We start from the raw sequence: 19,300 nt of genomic DNA, 5'->3' as shown, positions 1-19,300 counted from the left end.
TTCTCATTAGATCCGGTCGAATTAATCTGATAATGATAAAGTCGATATTGGTTCCAAATCTTTTCATCACAAATGAATAAAAACCACAGATGATATTGGCTCTTCTTTGCACGGGTGGTTTTCGCCTCACGTTTTGAGGAATCGATAGTGATCATAACATTTTGCATGTACTTAATGATTGCACTGCAAGAAGAAAACTTTGGATAGTACAACACTCAAACAGTTCTCCAGTGAAAATTTGCAGGTGGGTACCCATTTGGCATGATTGCTAAATGATCGTTTAAAAAACTTTCTGAGTGCATTCGTCTTACCTTTTACACAAAGACCCCGTGGCCAACACAAATATTCTAGGCAGCAGCAGATTTATTTAATTGTCTACCAGCTTTTTATGACCGAATTCGAACATGAAAATTTTTGATAAATCTTACAAGATATGGGGCGATGTTCAATAAAAGGAACAAATTCAAAAGGGACGAGGAGAAACGTGCCTTAAGAAGTGTTTGGTTGTTACACTTTACCTAGGAAACCATCACAAACAGTAATTACTGAACGAGTGATTTTAGCGGGGAAGACATTTCTCCTAAATAAAAACAAATGCGTCACCTAACAGGATTTTAACTTGTTATCTCGTTATTCTGGTGCAATTTGCGATTATGCTCTCTCCTTTATCCCTTTTAAAAGGGAAAAAAAATGTGTGCTCTCTTGTGAGTCATCATACACGGGTTACAACGTTGCATATCTGACTTCTGGTGAAACTTTGAACTCGGTTCGTCATGGTAACTCTCGATATTAATGTAGGCAGTGATTTTCAGCTGCTATAATTTACTATCTCCAACTCCTTGTTCAAGTTAGAGAAGGCGGGAATCTCCGACTCTTTGTTCAAGTTAGAGAAGACGGGAATATAGAGGCTAAAAGCGTGCAAGGGAAGAAATTTGTCTTTTAGGGTTCGGTAAGAGCATCTCTTGACAAATGACTCGATGGGTGACGGATGAAAACAGGAAATCATGAATGAAACCTAGTACAGGTGATTTAATGTTGAGTTCACTGGAATATGGCCGGAAGCGACTAGTGAAACATTTTTAGAATATGAATTGCAGAACTAGTATAGTGCTGCCACAATCAAGGAATCATTTGAGGTCCATTGGAAAATCGAGGCAACAACGACTTTTATTGCCGAAAAGTTCTAAAAGTGTCTAATTACAGGCACACTTTTCAGTGACTGGAATTGTCACCCTGAAACAGCGCTTTTATTTCATAAACTTTATTTCCCTTCCCAAAGACCTAGAAATCTGAAGTTCCGCCGGTTCTCTAACGCCTATCAATATTGCCTGCGTGACTCCAAAAACCGCATATGTCCTCGATCAATTGTGATTGGGCTTTTTCATGGCCTGACGCATGCATTAGAGAGGGGGAAGGGTGGGGGTGGAAGGTAAGGATTTCTTTAGCTACATAATTCAGAAAGTTTCCTTTTGAAACACTCCATCGGCGATGAACGCGTTCCATTTGACAACAGTTCCAGTCATTGTAATCTTCCTTCTCTCATCACTATTAATTACCGATGGTGCCTGTCTCTATAACGGGGCGTAAATACACATAAGTACCAGTACAGTAACAGCAAGTATTTGGAACACCTGACGAATCTCTGGGATTAAACTTCAATAAAATAACACCCCTTCTAGCGAAACAAGTAATGATTTGAATATTATTTTGGCTTTCAAGATTCTGGAATGTGACTGATTAATTTACAGGTAAAGGAAGATTGACATGAACGCCGAGTCATCGAAAAAGCGGAATCACAGTCCTATGGAGAGATCAAACATATTTTCTCTGTTATTTTTCTGGTGGATGAATGACACCTTGAAACTCGGCAACCAACGCCCCTTGCAAGACAAAGATCTGCTTTCCCTTCAAGAAGAATTCAAAACAGAAGCACTTGTTGACAAGCTTGAAGCAGAATGGCTTCAAGAATCAGCCATCTGCACTCGCAAAAATAAACAGCCTCGTCTATGGAGGGTCGCGTTTAATATGTTCTCCTTCAAGAAATACCTGATGTTGGTGGCTGTCAAACTAACGCACTCTTTATCCAGTATCCTAACTCCCATAATGGTTTGGCTTTTCCTCTCCAGTTTATCAGAAAATGCGGATGTGAATAAAAGGTCTTCTATACTTCATGTTGTTGCCATCTCGTTTCTTACAGTTGTCAAGGGAATGACGCATCACCATTCATTTTTCTTAGCTGGAATATCCGCTCTGCAGCTGAAGGTTTCTGCTATCGGATTAATCTACAAGAAGGTATGAATTTTAATTTAATCTGAGGAAATTTTTTAGAGGATTATAACAAAAGCTCTCACAATCTTTATGGTTCAAAGTGTCCCACTCATGACACGAACAAAAGGTCAATAGAAACCGTCTGTCAGACTTATATTAAATGTCTTTGACCGCTCTGCTTATAGCAGAAAACCTAGAGAGACGAGCCAAGACGTCCGCACTTTCCATTTCCGACTTTAGTCACTGTAGCATTACTGCACTTATAGCATATATGTTAGTACTTATCATAGCGTTTTCTTATCCTGTTGCAAAGAGGAGTTAGCATAACAAAACTTGGAAATGTTTCATTTAAAAAAAGGGGAAACACCCATTACTTTTTACCTCTTACAGATTCTTAAGTCAAATCGACGTTCTTTGAATGAAATCGCATCTGGTCAAACGATCAACTTGGTCTCAAATGATGCCAATCGATTACAGGACGCTGTTTGGAGCATGCTGTTTTTCATGTTTGCCCCGATAGAAATTCTATCATCTGGGATACTTCTTTGGTTTTTAATTGGATGGCAGGCCCTCGTGGGAGCAGGTTTTTTCTTGATAGTGATTATATACATATCTGTTCTTTCCAAGAAAGCGGGCCGTCTGAGAGAAAATGCTGCATCCGTGACGGATAGACGTCTTGAGATTTTGAACGAGGTCATAACCGGTATTCGTTCAATTAAAGTTCACGCTTGGGAATGGAACTTCAGAGATCTAATCAGGGACTTGAGAATGTAAGTATAAGTATTTTTCAAAGCGAACAATCGTCAAAAATAGGAAACAGTCAGTAACAACAACTTCTTCTTCTGCCATAACCAAAGTAATTCAGCCCGTCGTACAGTGCAACTAACAACAGTTTTGCCTCTCTTCTCACCTCTTAATCATGCGCTAATTTTACGCTTTAATCAGTTATAAAACGATTTTGAGCAGGGAAAGATAAATTGGCTTTCTTTTTACTTTTGTCCACTACAATAGACTTAGGACTCTTACGGCAGATCTTGATAGTACTTGTAGCCTCAGTATTTCTCATAGAAAAAAATAATAATTTCAAATATTCTCCATTTTTTTTCAGAAAGGAGATCGGTATTATTCGTTGGAGAGGCGCCATTCTTTCAAGTTTTGATTCCTTGTACTTTACCAATACCCCTATTGCTGGGTTCATCTCCATCACAACATTACTTCTTACCAACAACCACCTGACAGCCTTTCAAATTTTCACGTTGATGTCAACTTTGAATGTTATAAAGTTCTCTGTTTCTGTTTCCATGGGGGAAACACTTCATTTGTTAGCTGATGCTAAAGTGTCTTTTGACAGGATACAGAAATTCCTAGAAGTAAATTCCTTTCCCGGCCTTGGTGAGGATGACATCAAATTGAAGTTAAATGGCAGTCCTACGTTTGATCGTAAACACTTTGAGGCAGTTAATGTCCCTTTTGATAAGTTCACAAGCTTATTCACTATTCCCGAGAAAGAGCATATTGAAAAAGCATACTTAAAAAGATCTCAAACAGAATCCTGGATCTCGTTAAAAAACATCTCTTGCAGCTGGAATCAGGAAGATAAATCAGATACATTGCATAATGTCTCTGTCAAAATTTTCAAAAATCAATTCATCACCATCACAGGTCCAGTAGGTTGTGGGAAATCTTCTTTCCTGCAAGCAATACTGGGTGAACTACCTTGCAAAAGTGGCGAGATTCGGCATTCTGGAAGCATTGCATACGTACCTCAATTTCCGTGTCTTTTCTCGGGGACGATACAAGATAACATTACATTTGGCAAACCCCTTGATGAGATAAGATATCGAGAAATTATTGAAGCGTGCAGTTTGCACGAGGACCTCCAACAGTTCTCTAAAGGTGACTTGACACACATTGGGCAACGCGGAGTAAGTCTTAGTGGAGGACAGAGCTCGCGTATTTGTTTGGCCCGTGCGTTGTATGCGGACAGAGACATCTACTTGCTTGATGATCCTCTTAGTGCCGTTGATGCCCAAGTGGGAAAGCACCTTTTCAGAAAGTGCGTTCGTGGCTTGCTCTCTGAAAAAATCTGTGTTTTGGTGACCCACCAACATCAGTTTTTGGAAAGTAATGATGAAATCATTGTCATGGAACGAGGAAGCATTGAGTGCCAAGGAAAGTACTATGACCTGCTACATAACAAAATGTTGTCCAAGAATACATTTGCTGGGAAAAGATATCAGAGAAAAGAGTCTTTAAAAAGTTCAGTTCCTCTGCGCAGGCGTCGAACAGAAACGTCCCTTGGTCTCCCTACTATGGAAGAGGTTAAAGATGATTTAAACGAGGAGGGAGAGGACAGAATGATAGGAAAAGTATCGTGGACTCTTTATTGGAAATATTTCCGATCTGCTCTTCCAGCCGCGCTGCTGATGTGTCTCTTCGTTCTTGTATTGTTTGTTCAAGGTAATGCTTATACAGTTTTTTGCGCTTTTGTTTTATACTTAGCCGTATTAGGTCAATTTATTGTCAGAAATTCGGGATATGTTTCTATTCAATGGGACAAGTTTTTTTAATGGTTTGAGGAAAAGCTGGCAATTTTTCGATGGAGATATTTAGCCTCTCATTTCTGTTAAGTGTTTGTTTATAGATACTGTATTTCAATCGTTTGTATGCTTGCTTGCTTACGTACGCACGACTGTCTGGCCGGTTGGCCAGTCGGTCCGCTGCTTGATTGATTTTTAGATGAATCAATTCATGAACCTTTCTTTTGCAGTTGTTTTGATATCTCCATACTGGTGGTTGTCCCGAATTGCCAATATGTCTGATGCGGACCAGCAAAGAGACCTCGCTACACTTGGCATTTACGGATCATTAGTAATCGGCGCCCTTATTTTGTCCACCATGATTTATTTTTTATTCCTCTCAACCCTTTTGCGAGCATCAGAGAAGCTTCATGACAAGATGTTCACAGCAATCATTAAGGCTCCAGTTGTTTTTTTCGACACCAACCCAGTTGGGCGCATCCTCAACCGCTTCTCTAAGGACGTTGGTTGCATGGACGACACACTGCCCCCACAGTTCCTTCTGGCAGTCCAGCTGTGCTTGTTTTCCTTGGGTGCCATTTTACTGCCTGCAGCAACTAATTACTGGTTGGTTATTGGCATTGCCCCCTTGATACTACTCTTCTTTTACTACGCAAGATATTATTTGAAAACATCAAGAGAGCTAAAGCGGTTAGAGGCCATAAAATGCAGTCCAGTATATTCACACATATCAGATACAATTGCTGGCTTGGAAGTGATACGATCTTATGACATGGAGGAAAGTTTCCTGCAGGATCTATACAGGCAAGTCTGAGTAGTTCTTCTATATGGCATTGACCAAAAATGAATATTACGTTATTTACAATCCCAGGTAAGTAATATCACGGTGAATTATCATATCTATACCTTTGGCTTCAATCAATAAATTTATAGCCTTCCTTAGTATTGAGTAATTCAATAAAACAAGTGAAGCACCTTTCCCTTTAAAGTTGCATGTTCATAGGATTTTAGGGTCACCAATTTCATTTTATTTATACAACAAAAAGAGTGGGCACTTTAACATTAGGCGAGTCCAGAGCTCCTTGATGAATAGAAAGGGTATCAGTTAATATTGCTAATAATTGAATTTATAAATGAAAATATCTATTATTTCTACTGCGATTTAATGTAGCTTTGAAAACTTTTTTAGATACCAAGACCAAAACACGCCTGCGGCTATAATGGTTTTAGGGTGTGGCAAGTGGTTGGGCGTCCGTTTAGAATTACTTTGTAGTTTGCTCGTCACACTGGTAGCGGCAGGAGCTGTTCTAGCAACACAAATACCTGGTATTGTATACACAAATAATCCATTTATCCGGTGTCATTGACTTAAAGCGAACCTACAGCTAGACTGATGCTACTATTTCTAATAGCCCTTGCAGGAATGTCACTAATTTACGCATTAGAAACCTTGGATGCGGCTCAATTTGGTGTGCAGTTGACGTCAGAGACAGAGAACCTCATGACATCGGTTGAGAGAGTGGCAACATTCACTCAAATAGCTTCAGAACCCGGATATTCCACCCAAAATGAACGTCCACATTCATGGCCGACTAAAGGAAACATAAGTTTCAAAGACTTGTCCTTAAGATATACTGAAGGAAGTCATCGTGTCTTGAAGGATATTACTGTTGATATCAAGGATAAAGAGAAGGTTGGTTTGGTGGGGAGAACTGGATCAGGAAAGTCTTCCGTAGTAGCAGCTCTGTTCAGGATGCCCGAACCAGATGGCATGGTAAGTCTTCAAATGTAAATTCAGATTAAAAGCGATTATTGCTCGGGGCCTAAGAATTATCAAATACAAGTCGGTCTTTGGATTTCACTGGATAAATTCAGACTGTAAAATACGTTTAAGTATAAATATGATAAGTCGAGGTGGAGATACAGTAAAAGTTCACTTCGAACAGCATTACGACAGTACTACATGATGCAGTAGTAAATTGATATTTAACAAAATCATCGGATATATCTCAATAAATATTTGGGTTTTTTAAGGTAATGGTCGATGGAATAGATCTGGAAACATTAAATATTCAAGATGCTAGGCGAACATTTTCAGTGATAACTCAAGATCCTATTCTATTTGCGGGAAGCATAAGAGGCAACATGGATCCTTTCACGAAACTCGAAGACTATGAGATATGGAACGCTCTGGAAGATGTTCAAATAAAGCAATGGGTACAGCTGTTACCTGGACAACTGCAATACAGACTTACAGAATCTGGAAGCAACCTGAGTGCTGGAGAGAGGCAGCTGCTGTGTCTCGCGCGTGTCTTATTACAAAAGAATAAAATCGTTATCCTCGATGAAGTAGCTGCTAATGTAGACTTTAAGACAGATCGTTTGATTCAAGAAGTCATACGAACCAAATTGAAAGACGTCACAGTGTTGACCATTGCCCATAGGCTAGAGACAATTATCGACTATGACCGGGTAATGGTCATTGATCAAGGCCGGGTGATTGAGTTTGATAAACCTGGTGCGCTTTTGAACAACAGAGGAAGCTATTTTGCTGAGTTAATGAAAAGCTATAACGGAACTGTTGCTTCATAAAGGTCTGACTGTATTGAAAGTCCAGATTATTTAGTGTCACTTTAGGTCGAAGAACGTCCGATGGTAACTTTTGCGCTTTCTAAGTGGGTGGAGAGGGTATGGCTTAAATAACAACCGTCTTGTCCGGCAATTTTTTCGATAAAGTGCCTGTTGTAAATGAGGCGTTAGTTTCTACTGAAATAATATCTTATGTGAAGTTATTTAGAGGAACACAACAAATTATTTCAATTTGGCCGATTTGCCGGCCAATTGGCCGTTGTTGATAAGAATAAACACAACGCTGCTCGCGTCAACTGTTCTGCAATGCCTTTACCAGCTCTCAGACATGGATGACGTCAATATTATAGTAAAAAATAAATCGAAAGTGGTTTAGACCGGTTTGCACTCTTATCGACAACGATATTCGTAATCGCAGTGGTTAAAATTTTTTGTGGACTCACTGAGCTGCGTCTCGTGAGTCCACAACATTTCGACCACTGTTATGACGAATGTCGTTGTCTGTAAGAGTACAGACCAAGATAAACCACTTTCGATTCGCTACTTTCCTGGTGCGATAATTTATCAGGATTTTTGAGACTAGATGGTATTTCTGTTACTTTTTGAGCTGAGGAAAGAAGCTTATGCCTCCCATCCTTTTATTTAATGTAACCCAGACATCTTATATTCATGATATGGACTAGTTCAGCGATTGGGGTAGAAGCGCGGGCTCATTATCCACGTGCACCGTGGCTAAAAGGCGGTATCAACGAGATTTATTCGTCATTCGTGTTTGCGTTTTAGATTTTTTACTATTATTGTTTTTACAAATACTCCCGCCCGTACGTCAAGCCATTGTATAACGGATACACCACACATGAGTATGTTCGGCGTCCAGTCTTTCATTCCGCTGACAACAAACCAACTGACTCTGGGCTCTAAACTTTTCTCTATGCAAATTTAAGCTTGACGCGCTGGACTGGATCTGGTGTCAGAACGAGGTCAGTTGAACCGCCATTTTGCCGTGCTGAATGCCTTTGTTTATTTCTGCCAGCTTGCCGTCCGGTGTATTTTGGTTTTGAATTTTGGCCTTCGCCATGGCCATGATCGCTACTGCAACAGGTGTTTCAACGAAAAGGAAAGAAATATACAAATATGATGCGCCATGGACGATTTATGGCATGAATTGGAGTGTTAGACCAGACAAGCGTTTTAGGCTTGCTCTGGGAAGCTTCGTTGAGGAATACAACAACAAAGTGAGCTTGCGATCGATAAGTGTCTGTTTTTAGAGTTTCTTCTCAACTGATCAATTTATTCATTTCTTTGCTAGGTTCAAATAATTTACCTTGACGAAGAGACGGCGGAATTTGTAGTTCGAGCGACTTTTGACCATCCATACCCGACAACGAAAATCATTTGGATACCCGATAGTGTAAGATAGAAATCTACCGTTTGGTTTCGGTTATCTTTTATCGTCCTATCGCTGAAGATTTTAGTAGGTGCTTAGCTGGTGGTATTGAATCCATGCATTGTTAGTTCGTGCGCAAGATTTTCTTGTTAAATTTACGGATAAAAGTTGTTGCTTCGCCGAAGCACAGCTGGCATGCAGCTTGGCTAGGTGAATTTAGATGATCGCGATGAATACTCAACCATTTGCCAGTTTTTAATTGCTTCGCGTTTCGCATCCAAAATTCATTACCACTACGCTTTCAATTCAGATGATTGCGCACATCATCGAGTTCTTTGTTCTTTCAAGTCATCAACGAATTAACACCTTTACCTCTTGGATACTGGTGTTAAAACGTTTTTAAAAATTGAGTGAAAAGTAAGGAAGAATTTGTTCCTTATTTTGTTTGGTGTGTAGTACACCCATGCGATCACTGTGGTCTGTCTCCCATGTATTTTTATGCTAATCTTGTCATTATTGAAAAGTCCAAAAGTCGTATCTGACTCTACATGTATCCTATACCTTCAGATATTGATATAAATGTTTATAAATAAGCTGTTAATGACTTTCTTCAACAGGTGGAGACAGATCACTGTGCTTAACAGGCATGGTTAGATCTATGAATGGCTACCCTATTGCTTTCCATGATGGTTATACACAGATGCATTACATTTTCCTGAGTTTTTTTTTTTTGCAATGTTTTATCCACTATCATGCATACTCTTCCAACTACACATTTCCTACTGATGTGATAGGAAAAGTCTGCTTTAACAGTCTTGATCTGAAATGAGTTGTACCCTTTCCAAACTAGTCTGATTGTATTTTTCTTTATTTCAGTTGTAATTTTCTTGGAATTTAAGCTATGTAAATATAAAATTAATTATAATTATAAGTCTTTCAAAATTCAACACACATGTTAAGCCATTAGGGAATAACAATCTTCTCTACATCATTAAACAATGCATGACAATGTATCATATATCTTTGTACAACAGAAGGGTGGCTATCCTGATTTAGTTGCAACATCTGGAGACTATCTTAGAGTATGGAGGGTCAGTGACTCTGAAGTGCGTCTGGAATGTCTTCTGAATAATGTAAGAATTCTGAGTTTTTTATGTTATCAAATTGACAAAGTTTTGTTTGAGTTGTATACTGGTGGTCATTGGTCATTGCAAACATGTAAGTATTCTTTAGAAGTACTAAACAGGCCACATTTTTGCTGGTTTGTCATTTCTGAAGTGTTGAACTCCTGAATTAGACAACGCACCAAAGTTTAATACCTGTCTGGATCTGTCAAGAAGTTTTAACCTTTTCTAGCTAGTGAACAGTTTGTATAAAGACAGATGCTAAAGAATGATTGTGAGTCTGATACAAGGAAGGAAAAAAAACAACAACATGCGGATTATTGTGACAAAGTGTTTTGTGTATTTGATGCATCTTGCTTTGTTTTCATTGGCTAAGAGCCCACCATAACTATCCATATGTACTGCACCATCTACTTTAGCTACACTAACATTCTGCTCATGCACATTATGTTCATGCTCTTCCTTGGAAAATGGCTGATTGCTTCCTAAAGCTGTCAAAGAGAAATTCCAGAAAGCGTTCAGGAAAATGAATTGGATAGCCAAATAATAATGCAAATATTAAACTTGGCTATGGCTAATTATTATACATTAGACAAACTCTGATTGGTTGGGAGCATACAGTCAATGTACAATAGCGTGTGAAGTTGACATGATAACCCAATACTGTATCTGCACCAAATATTGGGTTGTTATGTCGAGTTCAGACTGCCCAGTTTCCAAGCCCATCATCCATGAAATGTTCTCAAACGTTTGCAGACTTAGAGTGAAGTGTCTTCTTTTGCAGAATTGTTTGAAGAATGTATAATTAAACAGTTATTAGTTTTCTCACAATATCATGAATTATCCAACCTCGTGTCTGTGCTTTCTGCTTTAGCCTTTAGCTTCAGTAGATAACTCAGACTTTGGTTTCGATAATTTGTGACATCATGCTCAACCTCACTTATTAATTGTGCAATATTATGGTCACTTTGTGTCTTGGAGACCAAGATAAATATTTTACCTCAGTCTCAACTTTACTTCAATACTGCTAACTGATTTCTTTTCTAATGACAGAGCATGATATTTTGCGTAACCTTGTGCAATGGTTGCTTATCATTTGTTATGCTACATGTATACTTTATATACAGAATAAGAACTCTGATTTTTGTGCTCCACTGACATCTTTTGACTGGAATGAGGTGGATCCAAATCTATTGGGGACATCAAGTATTGATACAACATGTACCATATGGGGACTGGAGGTATGACAGTGGCTTACTTGTATATGCAAAATCTGACTGACCTTGTTAGGTAATAATGCTAATTTGCGACTCTGATGATGACTTCCACCAGGGCTGTTTAATTGTTAGTCATGACTAAAGATAACAGCCCTCCTCAGGACTACCCTCATATGGACAATCAGAATACAAGTACACAATCAAGTGATACCTCAAGGTCTAAACCATTTACTGTAATGTTGCATTGTAAATGGAAATGACTTAACTGTAAAATGTTATCAGGATTTTTTAATGTATGACTTGTATAGAAGAAAGATGGGTCACACTTAAGTCTCTTCTTGATTTGCACAGAAGTATGTTGTAATGATTTGAGTCATTTTACTCAGCAAGGCATTTTGTGTGTTTTGAATGTCAGTTTTGACCTGTTTTTCTGCTGGTTTTTTATAGACAGGTCAAGTTATTGGAAGGGTGAACATGGTGTCAGGACATGTCAAGACTCAACTTATTGCACACGATAAAGAGGTAGGATGATTATGTTAAGAAGCAAAGATCCTAAGCAACGAACACATTTGTTATGATTTTGCCTTGTTGAAAGGGAAGTTGTATTAAATTGGTGTCATCCTTTTTTTTAACAAGAGCAGAAAAGAAATTCAGCCCTGCCATCTAGTGAAGTTCTGTGAGAAATTCTGATCTTGGTAACTGAGTTGAAATACATGTAACATCTTCTTTTTCATTCTGTAGGTGTATGATATTGCTTTTAGTCGTGCTGGTGGCGGAAGGGACATGTTTGCTTCTGTTGGAGCTGATGGTTCAGTCAGGATGTTTGATCTTAGGTGTGTTTTTTGTTTTCTTAGTTGACTTATAGAATGGTATATGCTGCCTTGTTTTGCCTGCAACTGTCATTTTATGATGTATACAGGGTACATGTAATGTATGTCATGTCGTGGAGGAACATTAAATATCACAAGAAGTTTTATTTTGGAAAAAAATGTTCATTTTTGTACTTTGAATTATTCCTAACCTACCTTGTGGATACAATGTGAGTTTCATGAGTGAAAGACACCAATATATATATATACCGGGTATATTTTTTTTTTCACCTCTTAACCCTTAAACACCCATGAATGACCAAGACAGAATTTCTCCTTTCAATATCAACACAATGTCAACCAGATAAGTGATGAGAATAAAGAAAAATATCAGTTTGGGGATAATTAGTGGATCCAATACTAAATTCTCGGAACTGATGTTATAAGAATTGCGTGGTTGACATTGAGGAGAATGACAAATTTTATCAGGGAGTTAAAGGGTTAATATTCCTTAATTTCAGTTTTTGAATGTAGATTATAGGACTGGTATATGTATGATGCATTTTATGCATGAATACTCAAAATAGTAATCACCTACTGCTTACTGCAGAGTTCTCTGTAGCTCTATAGAAGCATTAAAACATGTAATTCAAAGATCCTTTGTTTGATTCCTTATAGGAACTCTTTGTCCCATTCTCATTACAGGATGAAAAATATATAATTATTTTTATTTCTTTGGTACATGTTAAATATTCAGATTATACAATAAAGTTTTGTAACAAACCTGATTTTCTTACAGGCACTTAGAACACTCTACAATAATCTATGAAGATCCACAACACAGTCCCTTGTTAAGATTATCATGGAACAAACAGGATCCTAACTATTTAGCAACTTTCTCTTTGGATGCAATGGAGGTTTGTTGACAGTGTATAGTCTGTAAATAAAAAGGAAGTTATAGTAAATGAATAATTACCCTCAGGTAATGTGTGCTTGAATCAGCTGCACTTGCATTACTGTAGCGTTTCTTTTGTTTTTGTGTACCCATGTTGTGATGACTCATCCTTGTTCAAGAGGCCTGTAAAGGACTGTTGTCAGTGCTAGTGACAGCTACTTATTGATATCGCTATGAAGCAGCAGGCCAAGGTTGTTCAAAGCTGGGTTAAGATAACCCAGGGTTAGTTTGATATCCAATTTCAGATCAGAAAGCTTAAAAGAGAATTCAGTATATTTTTTGTCTACAATTTGGTAATTGGATGCTCTAGATAGAATAGAGAAAATTATCCCATAAAGGCTTTTGAACAAAGGAGTAAAGAAAACCACTTTAAAATTTAACCTAGACTATTTGCACTGATCAGCCTTTGAACAACTGGGCTCTGAGAGCTCTAATTTTTTTACACTTTTAAACTGTTAACTCATAGAAATGTCTGGTAAATTGTACTTACAATGTATGTATGTAGTATTTTGGGCATATAGAAAAACTTTTGAGTGAATTTCATAGACCAAAGAAAATATCTCTTTGCATCTTTTTACACAATTACTACCAGTAGTAGAATATATTCTCCAGAATTCTAAAATGTCATAGCTCCATGAATCTTACTTTTGATACTGACTATCATCTGTCCCAGGTGATAATATTAGATGTTAGAGTACCATGCACACCAGTGGCAAGGTTAAACAACCACAGAGCCTGTGTAAATGGCATTGCATGGGCTCCACATTCATCTTGTCATATCTGTACAGCAGGTTAGTTTCTGGCTTTGATGTCTTGCTGATGTTTTTTACATGTGCCATAAAATTAAATGCAATAAAGAAATGTTTAACTGATAAAAACCATCTTGTGTGATGACACTGATGAAGTGTAGCTTTTACTGTCAGGGAACAGGCAGGAAAAGCAAAACAATTATGTCCAAGGAAACATTGGGAGACCTTTTTGTGATCTTAGGTGACCGTTTGGCAGACTCTTTTACAGGCAGATGGGCTGACTGACTGTCTGGCAGTTACTAGTTGGCTATATGATATGAACTGTATACATGTATAAATTCCATATTATTGGTTTGATAGCTTGTTTGAATCTTTCCTGAAGGTGACGACCACCAAGCCTTGATCTGGGACATTCAACAGATGCCACGAGCCATTGAGGATCCCATTTTAGCTTACACTGCAGACGGAGAGATTAATCAGATTCAGTGGGCGAGCACACAGCCAGACTGGATTGGCATCTGCTACAACAACAACTTGGAGATTCTAAGAGTATAATAATGTAGAAGGAACTTACCTGTATTGAGGATGGAAGTTTGATATCCCTGTTCATTCATGGATATGGTCTTGGGAATTGAGAAGTCTGTCCATTTTTGGGACAAGTTGCAAGTGTCTCTTGCAGGTCTCTTGTGCCCATATTTTCTTATACATTTTACTTTGTTGAGACATACAGAATTTGCAAAACTAGGATGCTTGATGGTGGAGTCTTCTGGTGCCAGTGAGGATAGTCTGGACATAACAACTGTTGGTGACAGAGAAGGGTACTTTGACAACCTGAGAGGAATTTATCATCAATTGACTCTAGTGATGACTTCCTTTCAGGGTTTTTAAGCAGCCGTCACTACCAATGACAACAGTCCTTTCCAGGCCTTCCCTCATGCAGGTGTCAGAACATGCAATTTATTGTCATCATGGCTCAAACCATATCCTAAATTAGAGCAATGATTCTCCTTTTCAGTTTATTACTCTGCTAACCTTTTCACACCCAAGATCTCAGTTAAAATTCTCCTCTCTGATGTCTACTTGTTCCTGATAATTCTAGCTCAGAGAATTATTTTGGTGTCAACCCTTTAAATCCCAAGATCTCATTTTTAGTTCACCCCTAGCTGCAGCAGAATTCCTTTTATATTAGTTGCAAGAATTTGGTGTTAGATCAGGAAAACAAGTCCTACCAGATAAGTTTGAGTATTCTCATTACCTGTGTTCTGGACAATGTATTGATATCAGAGAGAGAAGTTACATATTGATCACCTGCAGGAGTTTAAGGTTAAATCAGATAACATCCTCCTGTTGTTCTTTTTCCATATTCTCATCGCCTTTCTGGTTGATGTTGTATTGATATGGTAAGGGGAAATTAGTTATTGGTCACTTGTGGTGGTGAAAGAGTTAATAGAGAGTTTTTTGTTTACTGCTGTCTTATAGATAGCCTCTCTGAGTTCAGGCAAGATCCTTCTACTCATGTTTTCTTGTTTGTTTATCTCAAGACAATGTAGATGTCATATATTTTCTAATCTTGCAGACAGTTATAATATTTTTGCTCACGTGCTGTGTACATGTAGAGATGATATAAATGTAGTGCAATGCTTCTGATTTCCTTTGTATAGCAGAGCATTTCCTACGTGTAGTTAATAACAGGTAATAGATTACATGTTGTATAAATGTACAGTAGACTAATTTAAGCTTGAACATGTACAAGAGGAGATCAATTTTTTTGGTTTTTGATTCTTTGCTTTCAAAAGTCCGTAAACTCGAAACAATAGGTGATACTCAGTAGTCTTTTAGTTTAACGGAATTGATTAGAGTAGTGGGTGACTATCAAATTCCTTTTTAGCTGGAAGTTTACTGAGAGAAAACAAGTACTTTGCTGAAAAAGGAAAAAATCATGGGCAATCAAGTTAGAATTTATAGTTTGTTTCCTTGTATTTGCATTAGTCAGTTTTGATTTAATGGCCCATTAACAATCAACGCATGATAACTAGAAGCAACATTTAAAGATTGGACTTAATTTTCAAAGCCTTATTTGTTGGGCGGTGGAAATATCAACGAAGCAACATTGTATAGTCTAAATTAACTTAAATATTCATCAATTCTCTTTGTTAACATTTAGGGTAGCACAAGTTCATTGTAAGCTACGTGAGATTTTAAATTGAAGTCATAGATTGCCTTGTTTCTGTGTATATTTAGATAAAGTGAAATATATATTAGTTCTTCTATTATGTTTAATACAACAATAAAGTTTATGTTCGCGGGCATAAAATTGTTGTGGGCCACTCAGATTCATTTTGACTCGAGCAGCTTAGCAAGGGTTAAAATGACTCTGAAAGGGGTCCAAAACATATTTATGCCCAAGTATGTAAAGTGTATTGCTATTGTTATCACTTTGAAGGGCATTGAAGTAATAGACACTGAAAAAAGACAACAAAAACGGGTTAAAATATATTTTTGCTCGCCAAAACCTCCATTTTAGTTCGCACAATGCCCGACAAAGTGGGGATGATTTTAAATCTTTTGGTCTTGTTGATGCAACAACCAGCCGTCCCCTAAGCTTTTGTAAAATGCCAGCTTTTTCAGCTAGCCGTCTTAGATAATCATTTTACTTATTTAAGTCGAGAAGCTGGATTCTTCTTTCTTTGAGCGATTATTGGAAATGTGCTCTATTTAAGAACTTATGACAATTAAATTGATTTATTGCTTGATTTTGAATTTGAATTATACTTATTCAGTGTCACAATCATCGACCTTAAATTTAGGACGTTTGAAAGATCGTTAATTTTAACCCATACAAAGGAACTGAACTTGACCGTTCAGTAAAGCCTTTGACTTCCAAGAACTGATACTAGAACTTTAGGTTGTATTCGAAAGGTTTCTCCTAACTGACAGTTTTCCTAATTCTGATCACCTGCCTTGTTGAAAGAGTTTCAAAATCGCTAGAAGAATTATGTGATGTTGACTAACAGGAGTGAAAGTGTCGCTTGGGTTGAGCCACAGTTTGCACATCTTGAAAACTTCAGCCAAGTACTTTTAAGTTATCATAGAAATCCGTGTTCCCTTTCGGTTTTTTACTGCCCCTTTATGGTATTCCTTCTCACTTAGCAAATTTCTGTTGGACGTTGCAATGCAGTAAAAAAAATCTACATATTGCACTACCATTTAATTTTTGCCCAAGTCTGTTGTGTTTGTCGACATTTTCTGAAGAAGTTGAAAAATTGCGCTCGAGTCGAGTTGAAGAGGGAAGAAAACCTTATGTACCAAACAGTAGATTTTGAACCTCTCATCTACGCAGGAGTACTTTCCCTTTTTCTTCGAAACGCATTTTTATTGGAAGTTTCGCTTGACAAGAATGATTTGCTTTTGAAATTCCGAGGTACAGTAGGTTGACTCTGAACATATATCTGTTTTGAGATACTCAAAATAAAACAGTGAATAAATACAAGGATACGCTGCCAAGTAATATCACTTTACAACTGATCATTTGAATTCCAAACGAACGGGTTTAACCAATGATATTCATCGAGCACACTGCCTCCGAATGTACCACCCGCCACATGCCAGAAATGGACAGAGATATTACGCTTCGCATCAGCTTTACATGAATTAAATATGAAAAGGGACAGATCTGCTTTTGCAAATATTCGGAAAGATATCAAACTCAGCCAAAACCAAGCACAGTTTTTCCTTAACGTAACCCCTTATCAAGATGTCAAGTTAATTTGCTCTCAAAGATATCTGCTATAACTTGATTTTACTTTGGACATTACATCTCTTGGGATAGGGCTGAGACTTGCCACAAAACGATCAAGAAACTATTGGTTTTTTAAAGCCAGGTGCTCCATCTGCTACAAGTGACAAAATTATTTCAAGCGCTGTACCATGTCAGAGAGAAAATCGTTTAAAACTCTACATTTGAATAATTTGATGTGGTCTTGAGCAGGTAGAAACGTCATCCATGGTCAACATCTTTCATTGCCTCGGAACGTTTTTGCATCGCCTACAGGCTTTGAGTGACAAAGATCTAGGACGTCTCTACGAAGCAAGGTGAAGAATAGCCAAACTGGTGAAATTAAGTTAGAAAGGAAGGTTCTACGGGAATTCAACGGTTTCTGATTGACAAACATTGCACATTTACTTTTTAGCAATGTCCAAAACTGTACGATTTGCGGGAGTTATTAGCAGGGAATATGCAGAGTCTGTGGCCACTGACGTCCTCCAGAAGCGACAGGAAAGAAAACTAAAAAAAGATAAATCCAGTAAAGGAAAGAAGAAGCCGAGAAGCAGAAGATCAAACCCTGCTCAAGGAATATCCGCAAAGGGATTGAGAGTTGCAGGAGTTAACCGAGGATTACTTTCAGAATTCATAATTTTTATGCTCCTACAAGGATTCAACTTATTCAGTAATTCGTGGGTTTTAAATGAATCTCTTAGCGTTCTTAACAAGGTTGAAAAATACGAAAAATATCCCAACGTTTCCACGATAAACAACACAGTTCCAGACCTCTGTGCTAACGTGCAGTGGGCTAGAGAGAAGATCATTAACGAGATAAATCATTTCTCGTCCGTTATATACGTCTATTGTTTCTTCCTTGCCGTGTCTGCTTGTATCTTCACCTTGCATTTGCTAGCTTGGTTGTACACGCTTCAACTATCTTTCAGAAGTCGACGATTTAACGCTAACACCCAAGAGACTTTAGTAAAGATGAAGGTGTACTTTCTCATTGCTGCCAGCCTGCTGCAAGATATCCCAATGTCTACAATCTCGGCAGAGCTTTATTCTCTGCAACAAGGCCAGCAAGGTTTGGTTTGCTGGTTCTGCAAGGTCTCAGGCCTTTGTCCTGAGTTGAAGCAGCTTGAAAGCAGGTTGAGTCGGGGCACAACGGCACTCTGGTTAAATTTCACCGCAATTGCGCTCACTTCTCTTTGGAAGGGCATCTCAAGCTTTTACAGGTGGAGCCGAATCGACACATGCGAAGCATTCTATTTGCGAGCATGCACGGCTGTATTTGCGGGATTTCTGTACTGCGTCGTTATACTCACGCCAGCCATGACAGTGCTCAGGTATCGCTACTTTATCGGAATAGACGGTGGATTGCTCGAGGACGTTATAGATAGAGTCTACATAATCGGTGCCATATTTTGGGTTTTGGTTGTTGCTGTTATTGTCTGTTGTCCTTTGTTGAATCTTATCAGAGTAACGCAATGACCATTCTATTCAAACCAAGATTCTGAGAGAAGAAACGTTAGCATTTAGTATTCTTCGGTAAGGTCTTGCAAATTTACGCAACGCAACACGCCTTTCTATTAATTTCTGAGACCAAAAACCTGTAAAAGTTAAAAAAAATCCTTCATTTTAATCTTATGTATATACATTTTGAACCACGTTAACAAGAGAACAAAAAGAAACCGCGTCAAATCATTTTCTCAGTAACAAGTCTGATCCATTTATTACTTTAGCAATATATACCAGCTGCACTTTAAGAGGAAACACAGGTAAAATCAGAAAGAAACTCTTTGGGATAGTTATAATGTAGCGTTGTCAAGAGTATTCCTTCTATGTGATGATCAAATAAACCTAGATTTTAGGAAAAGTTAACAAAGAAAATTTGGTTGG

At 38.0% G+C, this 19,300-nt stretch overlaps 3 protein-coding genes across 3 annotated transcripts; all 3 read left to right on the top strand.

Moving 5' to 3' along the window:
• The first annotated feature begins 108 nt into the window (after positions 1 to 108).
• Positions 109 to 7,701, top strand: LOC113666952 (ATP-binding cassette sub-family C member 4-like). The gene is made up of 8 exons (XM_089200452.1): positions 109 to 244; positions 1,749 to 2,292; positions 2,659 to 3,038; positions 3,377 to 4,728; positions 5,039 to 5,612; positions 5,998 to 6,134; positions 6,221 to 6,582; positions 6,843 to 7,701. Exons 2-8 carry the CDS (start codon positions 1,765 to 1,767, stop codon positions 7,398 to 7,400), a joined length of 3,891 nt encoding a protein of 1,296 aa, XP_089056578.1. The 5' UTR covers positions 109 to 244; positions 1,749 to 1,764; the 3' UTR covers positions 7,401 to 7,701.
• Positions 7,702 to 8,352: 651 nt separating this feature from the next.
• On the top strand, positions 8,353 to 16,391 carry LOC113666955 (DDB1- and CUL4-associated factor 7). The gene is made up of 9 exons (XM_027182750.2): positions 8,353 to 8,632; positions 8,707 to 8,808; positions 9,819 to 9,917; positions 11,036 to 11,149; positions 11,573 to 11,647; positions 11,867 to 11,958; positions 12,734 to 12,851; positions 13,563 to 13,680; positions 14,021 to 16,391. Exons 1-9 carry the CDS (start codon positions 8,474 to 8,476, stop codon positions 14,191 to 14,193), a joined length of 1,050 nt encoding a protein of 349 aa, XP_027038551.1. The 5' UTR covers positions 8,353 to 8,473; the 3' UTR covers positions 14,194 to 16,391.
• Positions 16,392 to 17,258: 867 nt separating this feature from the next.
• Positions 17,259 to 19,277, top strand: LOC113666951 (uncharacterized). Its single transcript, XM_027182745.2, has one exon. It carries the CDS (start codon positions 17,831 to 17,833, stop codon positions 18,890 to 18,892), a length of 1,062 nt encoding a protein of 353 aa, XP_027038546.2. The 5' UTR covers positions 17,259 to 17,830; the 3' UTR covers positions 18,893 to 19,277.
• The last annotated feature ends 23 nt before the right edge of the window (positions 19,278 to 19,300 follow it).

This window comes from Pocillopora damicornis, chromosome 3, assembly GCF_964200805.1.
Source record: "Pocillopora damicornis chromosome 3, jaPocDami1.2, whole genome shotgun sequence".
In the NCBI taxonomy this organism is placed as follows: domain Eukaryota; kingdom Metazoa; phylum Cnidaria; class Anthozoa; order Scleractinia; family Pocilloporidae; genus Pocillopora; species Pocillopora damicornis.
Note: the sequence above shows the minus strand (reverse complement) of the source record. Positions and strands in the feature narration are given on the sequence as shown.